This window comes from Gallus gallus, chromosome 3 (genome assembly GCF_016699485.2).
Source record: "Gallus gallus isolate bGalGal1 chromosome 3, bGalGal1.mat.broiler.GRCg7b, whole genome shotgun sequence".
NCBI lineage: Eukaryota > Metazoa > Chordata > Aves > Galliformes > Phasianidae > Gallus > Gallus gallus.
In genome coordinates this window covers 66,277,670-66,289,849 of record NC_052534.1, presented here as the reverse complement: position 1 = coordinate 66,289,849, position 12,180 = coordinate 66,277,670, and the positions used below count along the sequence as shown (strand labels likewise).

The following is a 12,180-nucleotide window of genomic DNA, read 5'->3' as shown; positions in this document are numbered from 1 at the left end:
CAGAAGAACAGAAAGGCCATCAGGAGGGACCAGCTGCTCTCTCCAGTAACATAAATCAAAAATGCTAGGGATACGAACCTGTTTTTCCTGCAGAACAGAAGACAAAACTCATCTCCAGAGACAAGGGTTGCAGACTGACCTTGCAGCAGGGGTGAAGGTGAGCCTTAACAGCAGCAGAAAATGCATCCTGCAGATGGGCCCCAGGTGAGAGGAGCAGGAACGCTTGTGTCCCCACAGCCAGTTCCCATGGGGTGCTCCAGGTCCCAAAGGGACCACAGGACAGAGATGTAAGAGCACGTGTATTAGGGTCCAGCTTTCCCTTTCTGGTCTTATTGTTTTTTCTCTTTTTTTTCTTTTCTTCAAAGGCAGACAGATAACCAATTTCTGCAGCTCATAATAAAAAGAAGCATCCCCTGCCTGAATTCTAAAGCCTCTACACATTAAGAGTCTCTTAAAATAGGTTTCAAGTGGCATTGCAGTAAGACTCTTTTAAACCTCAACGGTTACGTTCCTGATATCCTATTCATTTATATCATCCCAGCTCGAGTGCCTGCCTGTTGTGTTTGTAACAGACTTAGCTTAATCTAAGCAGATTTAGCACTAATAACTACAGCTCACTAATGCACGCTGCAATTACATATCACACCAGGAAATTGTGCCCCCAAGCACAAACACTGCTGCCTTCCAGTAGTGGAAGCCACTAATGCTCATCTGAAAAAACCTCTAGAAATTACAGACGCTGCTCACTCCCGTTCACAAGCAACCTCCCCTACAGCATGCACGAAGGCGACATCTAAGCAGCGAGTTTTCTTCAATTTCTAATGATTTATGGATTTAATTCAGGATTCCCAGTCACACTCACGCTGAACTTTCACATTTGTCCTCCATCCATTCCTTCTGCTAAGGAAATTCTTTGTTGAGAGCAGCTGCTCCCCATTTGCTCTTTATGAAGAGAACGAGATAACAAAAATATTTAAAGGGGATTTTTTTCCTGCTCAGAACAAAATTATTCTTCTGCCTGTCATAAAGCTGAAGGAAGCAAGTCTGACCGAAGACTCATGCAGTAACAAGCTCCAAAGGCTGCAGAAAGAATTTGAAGGTTGAAAAACTGCTCCTCCTTAAGCCCAAATACTTCTTCTTTACTTTTAAGCTGTTTCACGGGAGACATCACGGCTGGTTATTTACTGCACGTGTGTACCTGATGATTTATGGGAGAGACAGCATCAGTTTCAATCTCTGATGAGCCTAACGTGCCATTGCTACAGAAGGTCTGGCACCGGGGCTCCCTGTACTGTATCAAGAGCCTCTCCACATGAAGTACTGGAATATACTCACTAGCTCAGGTTTGTTCACAACCAACAGCAAATTATCTTAGTGCTGGTCAGCTTTCTGTCAAACCTGCATTTTCCAGAACAGACGAAATCAACTCTGCCTTGTGTTTGGCTGACTCAACGAAAATATCATTCAAAATATCAGAAATATCAATAAAGGCACGTTAGCACCAGAGCTCAGGTCCAACATTAATGAGCATGTAATGTAGACGTTACCCTTCAAGCTAATTCCACTGAACAACGGGTACTTTGCCAAGACATCTGAAGTCAGCAGTCACATTAGACTTTCTCTATACTCAAAGGAAAGCTACAGCTGCCTCCTGAAAGTTGCTCAGCTTACCTGATTTTCCAACCAAATGCACCCAGCTCTCCCTGCACAATACCAGAAGGAGCCTGAGGCAAAGCACCAGTACTGCAGCTGAGCAGGTATAATCTGCACCTAAGTGTGGGATAACACAGCATCTCTCCAAACTTTCACAGCAATGGGAAAAACTGAGAAAAAAGAAAAAACCACGTAAACTTGTATTTTGCATTAAAACCAAGGAAGCATCATTTGAAATGGATTATAAAAAACACTCAGAAAGTAACTCCTCAAGAGGAGTTTGCTCTCCGTAGACAAGATTCAACCTAAGGGGCGCGGTACTGTTATCTGCTGCAGCAGTATTCAACAGGTATAGCTGAACAAGAGCTGAGAGCCCCTCACTCTCTAAGGCACTGACCCTCATAAGCTCCGTATAAACTCAGCCTGTGCTGGCTCAAGGGAGATGAAGTCTTCCAGCCCTCCCCAAACCAAAGCTGGCTCACAGGACAGCAAAGTTGTGTGGGGCAGCAGTACTGTGGCCACAGGTCCTGTTGATGGCCCTCCTAGTGCACTGGGGCACAATGCAAAGCGCCAGAGGCCTGACCAACTCCCTCATCCTTCCAGGAGGCAGAGGTATCAACGGCAGGGAAATAGGCTGCAGTTGTGTCAAGAGCGATGACTTCAATCTCAGGTGCTGTAAACAACATCCACGCTACAAACATTTTAAAATAAAGCCAACGACTGCTTTCATTATTATCACTTTGGCACACATCACCCCTGAAGCGCTCGGCAAACGCTCTCTCATATGGAAATGTACAGTTTCATCCCAGGGGTAGTTAATGAAGTTTTCTAAGTAATGCTGCTCAAGTACCTGGCAATTATGCAAGTCACTTCTGCTCAGGAAAGATGCTATACGCTTCTCAGTTTATCTCACTAATTTCCATCTTCTTCTGCTGGAACTACCACTTGCTACTCGCCATTAGGCTATTTGGTTTCGTACTGACAGAAAAGTGAAGGAAAATGAAGGCCCTCCCGCAGAAAGGTTTCTCCCCAAAAAGAGTTTACAGAAGCACATCAGCACGCAATAAACACACCCGAACAAAGCCAGTATTTCAACAGACGGCTTTGCCGCAGCCTGTGCTGCATTTGTAAGGCTTTTTGACGCTAGAATGCATCATGGAAAGATCTGCTCTCTGTTAAATGGAGCACTTACCCCAGGGAATAGAGACGGCACTGCTTGTTTCTGAGCCGGTGGATGAGGCTAAACCTCTCATCAAGACAGACTGACCAGGGCCTCTTCGTGGCTTCAGAGTTGCCCCTCAGGCTGCTCACGTTCATGTGCTCGCATGAAATCTGTCGAAATCAAAGAATGTTTCATCTTAAGGCTTACCTTTTAATTTCCTAATTTGCCTTCTGGGTAAAGAGTGGAGAGAAGTTTCATTTAAATCAGCTTGTCAATCCAATGCACGGCTATGGAAACTCGAACACTTTTTTTCCCTTGTTTGTCTGTTCTGCTTGGTGAAATTCAAGGCTTACATAATCCCCCAAAGAGCAACGCAGTTTAAAAAGCAAATAATTAAGCATTAGTATTATGCCCTGAAATCAGTTTTCCTGACAAGACGTGATTACAGCATTAAAATGTTTATTGTTTTTTTTTCACTTTCAAACCGTTTTGCAGGTTCTGCATTCTGAATCACGTTGAAATCCTGTCACAGTTCAACACTGTAATCACAGATTGCAGTGTCACTGTAATGTATGCTGTACACCACACCTGTAGGGTCCTGGATCTCCCAAAAAGATTTAACCATGACCTTGCAACAGCCCTTATCCAATAACAAAGGGATTTTAGCAAGTGCTTAACTAAACAGAGGAATCATAACATATGTTTCCGTACTCTGCTGGCATATGTTTCAAGAGTCTCAAGTCAGAATGAAAGTACTGCAAAAGGAGAAGGGATACAGACCCTGCAGGAGCCCAGCCAGGCCATCACAACTCACACAAATTGTTCTCTGAACCCAGCACCAACTGTGCCTGCAGTGATGGGAGGTAGCACCGTCAGACAGCCAAACAAAAACAAACAAAAAAAGGTGGAAATTATTACAACAGAGACAAGAGCAGGGGTGAGAACAAGAGCTGAAATCCAGCCTTTGCTATATGGTAGGCAATCTCCACCATGTGCTTCATAATACGTAAATAAAGCTCTGATTTTTTTTAAAGATGCTTAAGCTCTGAAATATCATTATCTGGAGCATTACATTCACAAAACTGGAAGCTGCACCACAACCTCCCTACTCCAGCTTAGCTCCTAACTCTCATGGAAAATTCATAAAAGCTAATAAAGCACCTATTCATGCTGCTCTCAGGATTTACTAAGTTTTAAGTGAGGATTTGCACTGCACCCCACTACTTATTTCCCTTCAGTCACATAACAACCAAAGAACAAATAGCACTGTGACAACAAGCACTCATTTCAAGACACAGAAGAATAATGTGCTCTCTGTGGAAAAATAAAAGATCCTGCGATGCTGCCACTTAATTGATTCATGGTATTATGAGCAATTTCAACATTCAGAACTTGGAGCAATTTTAACAGCTCTGGATATTAAAATGAAACCTAAAATCGAAAGACCTGAACCCTATCTTTAGTACCATCACCCATCTGTTGCGTGATTTACAGATGCTGCAGCACGGAGCTGTGTCCTGTTCTGGGCTCCCACTCACAGCTATCACACAAATAACAGCACACGTAAGGTGGTTTGTCTGGTCACCAAATACTGGCAAGAAAAAGCTTTCTGTGGTCACACCTTGACTCGCTGACACGGCATATCCTGATGTCAGCTGCTCTGTGCTACGGCAGGAACCTGAACTTCAGCAGAGTAATTAGCTGACACTTGATAAGCAAGCAAAGTTAACAAGTGCCTCTGCTCACCTACGCAAGTGGGATCCCATTTCCAGAAATGTTCTTATCAGCCATGGTACCACCCCTTCAGCTGTTAATCCCACAACATCTGCCAGGTCAGAAACAAGAGTTTCTCTTTTTTTTTTATTTTTTTGTTTTCACTTACATTTGTCCCCAGGGTCAGTTACTCCGGGAATGAAAGTTCTTGATTACTGTGTCAGAATCAATAAATTCTCTGCTGACTGAAGTCCTTGTAGGTTTTGTCCCAACTAGTGGAATTTAGCAGCATCTGCCACTGTTTATTAAGTCAATGAGACGAGGGCTGTTTTCAGCTTAATATGCCTCCTCAGCCTGCACTGCTGCACTGTAAACCAAGCAGCTCTACACAGGTCTCTTGCTGTGTTTTCTTGTCCCTGGTCCACTCAGTGCCAGGCAGAGACGTCCTCTTCATGTCTCTGACCATTCTGCCAGGGGTATCAGAAGCTGGAGCGTAAGACATTGCTCTGCTGCCCTCCCAGGTACCAACTGTGGGCGGAGCACAATATTTTCAGACATGTTTCAGGTGAGTCTACTGTCTCAGCTTTGAAAGCACTGCGCTGACAAAGAAATGCTTCTATGAATGACATTTCGGTGACCTGAGGTTTTTTGCTGCTCTTCGGCATAAATGATGGTGTGGTTAAATCTGCATTCAAGGGCTAATTACTGAAGATCTAAAGCAGCCACTCCACAAGAACTGTGGCCTTCCAGTAGTTTTTCTGTGTTTATTATAGGAAATAAATTCATGTATCATACATGTTGTTGTGCAGAAGTGATTTTTCCACAAAGAACTCAAGTGGACACTTTCTACCGCGTTGATTTACCTTCACATTGACCATCACTGTAAAGTTAAGCAACTTTAGAAATAACTTTTATATCCAAAAGCAATTGCAAAAAGAGTTTGATGTGAGCTTAATTCCTTATATGCGAAGGAACAGACCATATCAGACAGAACTGAAATAAAAACCTACTTGAGAAGTGCTGATGTACTTCAGGAACCTCAAGGCTTCATAGTTCAAGGAAGGAGTTGGACTTGCCCACGGCTGCAGTTCAATGTGCCACCTTACAGTCTGCAAAGCAAAAATAAATACATAAATAACATAAAACAAACACCTTAAAGGAACAGTATTAATTTCTTAGCACAAGCATAAAATACAAGAGCTAACAAATTAAGGAGATTTCATTTCAAATAAAAAGTTTCCTAAGGGCTTGCCTGAGCTTGAAAGTTATTCCAGAATCAAGTACCATTTGAACTATTGTGCAAGAGCACCCAAGTTTGATTTATCACAACCAAAAGCAGACGTAGTTAATTCAGACAAAAAAGGGCTCCTTACCAAAACACAAGTGTGGGTACAATTATTCCAGAACACCCAGGTAAGTACTGGTTTATAGAAATGAACAAAGGAAACAAAACTCTGAGTATCTAAATCCTCTAGCAGGACATCTAAAAAAAGGGAATCTTCTCCCTTGTATTTTGCTCCTATCTCATCTCTCTGTCCACTGAAAGGAAGGTTTGTACCATAACGCTCATCACCAAAAGAAACCTCACCAATCAATCTCTTTCCCTTTTCAAAATCTAGACTCATACGAAAAGAAAGCTTCTCACATTTTTCGAGGAAGGACCTCTTCGAACCCCACACTTGACTGACAAGTTACACCAGAATTCTTTGTTTTCCCAGAACAATGCCAGTGCGGCTCCCTTTAGCCCTACAACTCCTCATTTTCATAACAACAAGGAACTAGTTGTAGTGGATGCTCTCTGTACACCCCATGAGGCCCATCAGCTCTGAACCTTGGGGACCCTGTCACTTCATGAAACAACAGTTCCCTCTCAAAGTGGAACAGAAAAGGTCTTCCAGGCATGTGCTCTCATAGCAACAGGGCTCTCACTCCCATCTGCAGTACCTTCTCCAAATTCTGCCTGCTTTTGTCGTGCTAGGAGGTATAGCTGTTACCTTTGGCCCTCATGTAGATAGAAATACAAGTACAGCGTTAAGCTGTACTGCATTAAGATTGATTTCTCACAATTCTTCATCCTTGGGTGCGATAACTCACTGCTATGGCTAGGCAGGTAGTGTCAAGCTTTCCTTTAATCAGTTGTGATTAACTGAGCTTCCTTAATGAATAGGATGGGTGTGTTTCTTCCCCCCCCCCCAAAAAATTGATTCTAACATTCAATAAACTACAAGCTAAGCCACCTGGACATCGGCCTCGGCATTCTGCTCTGAGTGTTTCTGGGAGAGCAGGGGTTGGACCACATGGACCCAGAGGGCCCTTCTAACCTCAGCCCTCCTATGATTCTGAGGAAAAAAACAAACAAACAAACAAACAAACAACCTGAGGGTTCCCATGGGACCTTATTTCCAAAGAAGCTCTGGAAAAAGAAAGGAAATAACTAATCACTGGCCTGAATGGAGTCAAATGGCAGAGGTGAGGAGCTCAGCCCAAGAGCTGGGCTGGTGGGCAGCGCTGCAGGGAACGCAGCAGTCGGCCCTACTGGGAACCATGAGCCTGGGTGGTGTGAGACAGAAAGGACCTTCAGACACCAGGGAGGGACACGGAAAAGAAAAAGAGAAAGGCAAAACCAGAAAACAGGAATGATAAAAGAGGACCATCAGACCAGATGGAGTTTGCCTTGAGCTGATACTATAAACTGGTATTTTTCAGCCTAAGTAAACAGGCTGGAGCGAATGGCAACCAGGAGGTCTGTATGAGGTTTATTGTTCCTTGAGGGTGAGCTCTTTATTTTTTGTATTGTTATGCTTTGCTGTAAAGAGGTTGAAAAGGATATTCAATAACATTTTTTTTCCAGAAATAGACAGAAGTAGCATCTCCCACCCTGAAGCCTGCTGCCTGCAATAGCTGGGGGCTCCTACATCCTACACAGCACCATGCCAAGTGCCAGGCAGCCAAAAAGCTCTGCAGCAGCACGTACCCCGAGACGCTGTTTTCAGACAGCAGCCTGCAAGCAACTAGCACAGCAGGAGGATAGGTGCACACTTGGGAGGCAGAAGTGTGTAATCTTTCAGAATGAGTCACAGTTCACACGGCTGAATAACGCTTGCAATGACAGGAATGCCGCTGTTTCAACAGGCTCGAAAGCTGAAAAGAAAATGAAGGCTGACAATCATTTTCAAGCAAAAGAAACCCCAGACACCTCAACATCTGAGCCCAGTTATTCCGCAATCTATTTGTATGAGAAGCATCTCATTAGGTAGAAGAATTACAGGGCAGCCAGTGTGAGAAAAGGGAAGAAAAAGGAAAAAAAAGCTTTAATTAATCACACGAGTAAGGCTCTTTTTCCAATGAGTGCAGTACCAGAGAAGCACCCCGGCTTACTTTCAGCTGCTTAAGATTTTAAAGATGGCAAATTGCCTTCCCACTGGTAGGTCTCCAAAACTTACCAACAACCACACAGAAAGGAAGATAAAAGCCCACTAAGTCAGTTTCGTGCACACAAACACACAAAATAAAAAATAAAAAATAAAAATAAAATCAACCTCTCTCTGTACGTTTAGGAGCACCACACAAATGCTACGTCTGTGACTCATTAGAACAGAGCTCCCAATTCATGGCAACGCTTTTGAATATCTTCAAAATGACCCCCCTCGCTCCCTGGCTCCTTGCAATGAAGAAGCCCATTTCCATTTGTTAATGAATACATCTGAGAGATCTGCTCTGACACCTGCTCAACACCCACACCAAGCAGTTGGGTCATTACATTACAATAAGATCCGGAATGGTGGATGGGGATGAAAACAGAGCACACCTCTTGAAACAGATCTCCTGGAGGGAGTAACCTGCTGACATTGACAATGCAGTACGGCCATGCTCAGGGCTGACCAAACACCCTCCTGAAGCTGCTCTTCTGTTCCATCTGTAACCCTTCCTGATGGATTTTCAGCTGATTTTCAGCCTCTTCTACAGTGTTTGTTCCCTTGAACGCCACAAACAAAAGGTACTCGGCCCCTCTGAACCAGCTGCTTTGGGAAGAACAGGTTTACTCCTGGAAAGTTACAATACTACTTTATCCGGAATATCCCAAAGCATCTCTATCCGTATGTTGTTTCATTTACAGGCACATGACCTGAGGTTAGCACTGTAAGAAAAAAAATCGGTCCTCAGAAAGACTTTATCACAAGCAATATCAGACACCAACTTCCTCATTCCCTTACGTATAATGGATATCTGAAGGATGTTACCCAGAGCGATGCTTACATTTGCATGGGAAGAGATAATCACATTAAGTCAATGCCATTGCTTTCTTAAGAAAGCTAAAGATCCATCTGGAGGTCTGATTTTTTTCCACTTATTTCACACGTACGGACTGACATTTCCTTTTGACCACCCTGGCCAAAATCAGCGGTGACTTTTCCCTGCAGACCATTTATTTCCAGTCTTTTCTCCCTCATCAGCCTTTGCAGCATTCGTCTGATGATCCCTTAATAAACTGCAGCATATATGCAGTATCACTTGTCCTAAAATCATTTCAAATTATGATGAAAGGTTTAAATCAGCACGTGCAAAGGGACCACAAACTTACAGGTATAGAACTGTAAGTTGTCAAAATTTCTTGCTTTTCTACCATTAACCTGAATACAGCACTATAAATAATGAAATTCTTCCCAGATCAATTGTACAGTTTCAGTCCAGTACCTCAAACAGTCCAGTCCTTTCCTTCCCTTCTGCTTGAAGTGGGAATTGAAAGTCAGTCAGGAATTTTTCCTTGGTTTTATTATGAGTAGTAATTAATCTTTCCCTTCTTTAAGTCTCCTTCCTATTTAGCAGTCTGTTAAAACACCAGCCATGTTTATAAAGAAGAAGTTTGGCATCCCAGTGCCCTGCCAAGAAGTTTGTTGCTTCCAACGAAGAAAGAAAAGACTTGTCAGTACATACATCAGTATCTTAAATGAGGGAAAAAATATAAAAGCCCCGACTAGACAGCAACAATATATTTTTTAAATCTGAGGCAGAACCAAATATGAATGAAAAGCACTCGTGGCAATAAACTCTATCAATAACCATAAATGTCCGCTAGCCATAGAAACAAATGACGTACAATTCTCCATACATCTCTAGCTGTTCTGGCTTTACCTTGCAAATCACCCTTTTTGGAAGGGTACAGATGAACAGTTTTTGCTCTTGGGTGAAATTTTGCAGGTTTTTTTAATTCTCTTAAGAAGCAAGGATTCAAACTGCAAAGTGTCAGATAATTACAAAGCAAACACGTATTTAGTGGATCACAAAAGCTACAGAAGACTGCCCCTAGACACGACTGACAGGGTTGGGGCATCTTCTTCGGGCTGCCTCTGAAGCCCCTGAGCATACAGTTTTGTGGGTTTTGGTGTTTTCAATTCAAGTGTTCTTTGAGCAGTGAAAGCACTGTGTGGCAACCCAGCAGCGCACGTTGGCTGTAAGGCACGTGTCAGCATTTGCAGGAGACACATACCCAGCAAAGCAAAGTCTGCTGAGATGTGTAGGAGGAGAGCTGAACGTGAGGGCAGCCAAACTGAGTACATTGCTCCTCATACTAATGGCAGTGTAGCTCTTGCAGCAGCAAACGATCCCCGATGAACTCCCACATTCTTGGAGGCAATTAACTGGCTGACTCCAGGGGAGAGCCAGGAGTGAAAGAACACTCACACTGCGAGGACAACCTGCGACCACACTCCCAGAGTCGGCTGGAAAGCTGTTATTTGACAGGACAGATGATGCAGACAGGCTCTTTAGGGGTGTGATTCATCTCACTACAGGGTAGATGTCTAAAATAAGAAAGATGAATCACACACACTGGAAACCTCCATTTCTTTCCATTAACTGCAAAGGCAGAGTAGAGGACCGGCTGAGATGAATTAACACCATAGACATTTAACATCAGAGATGAGGAAGCCCAGATCAGACCCTCAGACACAAAAAAATATCCTACAGCCTTTTATTTTATAGCGCTGTGTCCACTCTTTAGTTGTGAGTCTGACCTAATGCTTTGTTGCACTTTATTCTTCAGTAAGTTTGAATAGCTCCAAATGTTTGGAGCAGCAAGATGTGACACAAGTAAAAAAATTCCACCTCAAAGCAGAGGTGTCCATAGGAAAGAACAAGTGTGTCTCAGCCTCAGCACAGACCTCCTTCAGAGACCCTTGGGACAGTTCCCCTTTCATTAAATGGTAGTCAGCATTATACTAAAGGTTCACAGGATGCACAACTGCATAAATATACTACTCTGTATTATTAACGTAGAAGTAGTTGGTTTAGCACAGGTTCGGTAAGCTACAATTTAAAATACAGACTTCCAAAGTGACTGTGACTCACACTGAAGGTTGAGTGAATTTCTAGCACAGCTGCATGTCTAAACTACCTTTTCTTTTTTTTTTTAATATTAGTGTTTTCTATTTTTCTTTGAAGTATGGCTTTCTTAAACAACAGCCTTTCACCAAGGAAACCGTTCTACAGAAACCTCACCTGAAGCATGAGGCATCGTGAGTGCTGCAAGCAAGCACAGCTGGCATCTGATTCTGCAGCCACTGAAATTGAGAATTTCCACCCCAACAGTGAAATTTTCAAGAACTGCAAGAGCTCCACAGCGAACTGCAAAGAAATCTTAAAGAAAATCTTTCTAATTCCCTATTTCTGTCTTCGTTTCTTTTACACTTTTTGGAGTTTATCTAAAGCAGAGGCATCTCTGACAGCACTACAGGCAGGCACGCAGCTGTCTCAGTCACAGAGGAATTGCTCTGCTCCCTGTAGGTACCAGCTGCATGCTGTGCAACAAGTTGACCGCATACAGAGTCCATCCCACAGACGGGCCCCAGTGCCGTCACGCTGATGTGCATCATCCTGAGATTTGACCATGGAACATCATGCTGAGGAACAGAAGTCCTGCGCCATGATGAGCAAGCAATCTAATTAATAGAGGCAGGTTCTCCCCTGCAGCAAGGCCACTTAGGAAATTAAATCCTGCTGATGGAAAATGGCAATGCGACAGAAGCGCTTTCTGCATTAATAAGGAGATGTCTTAAATTTAAATGAGGGTTCGACACAACTCGCGCATGAAGAATTTTAATACCCAGAGGTGTTCATGTGCCACGTTGGGTGTGTTTCATCACACTGAAGAGGGAACCCCTAGGATGCACCTGGCTTTCCCTCACCTTCTGGGCACTGTCCCTTCCTACAGGGCGCTGCTAACTCTGCTTGCTGGTGGCAGAGTCCACAGGCAGCTCTGAGTGTCACCCCATGGCTTGGCTTGACAGCCCACCTACAGCACTCACTTTCCAGGCCTGAAGCTTGCACCCAAAGTACAACTCTTGTGTTCTATAAATGCCCCAGTCCTGGCAAGGCCCACATCTCCTACAGCGCACCGAGGCCAACATGTATTCCAGGGTGCAGCCCACCTCCAGGCTCTCTCAGGCTCTGCTTTTAACTCTGGGCCTTTCCCACCAAAACAAGCACCTCATATGAAAAGCACATATCAGGGAAAGAAGAAAAAAAAAAAAAAAGATGCTTGGCACCACCATTAAGTAACAGAATTTACACTGCTCAAAGAACTAGGACGTGGCTTTGGGAAAGCTCAGAGGCCTTTCCAAAACTAACAAGGCAGGGCTGGATGTATTGAGGAC

At 43.6% G+C, this 12,180-nt stretch overlaps 1 protein-coding gene across 7 annotated transcripts in view; it reads right to left on the bottom strand.

Annotated features, from left to right (window-relative positions):
• The window catches only part of METTL24 (methyltransferase like 24), a 54,550-nt gene that overhangs the window by 28,465 nt on the left and 13,905 nt on the right, over positions 1-12,180 (bottom strand). For 6 of the 7 annotated variants that reach the window (XR_005858894.2, XR_005858893.2, XM_046939601.1 and 3 more), the window contains 2 exons: positions 5,539-5,637; positions 2,846-2,985 (listed from right to left, as the gene is read on the bottom strand). Coding sequence is in view for 5 of the 7 variants with exons in the window: in XM_046939601.1 (XP_046795557.1) it covers positions 2,846-2,985; positions 5,539-5,637 (239 nt within the window). In the remaining 2 variants the exon portion in view is untranslated. Of the gene's footprint in view, positions 1-862; positions 917-2,845; positions 2,986-5,538; positions 5,638-12,180 lie in introns of those variants that run through there. The other variant, XM_046939603.1, reaches the window with a different exon arrangement.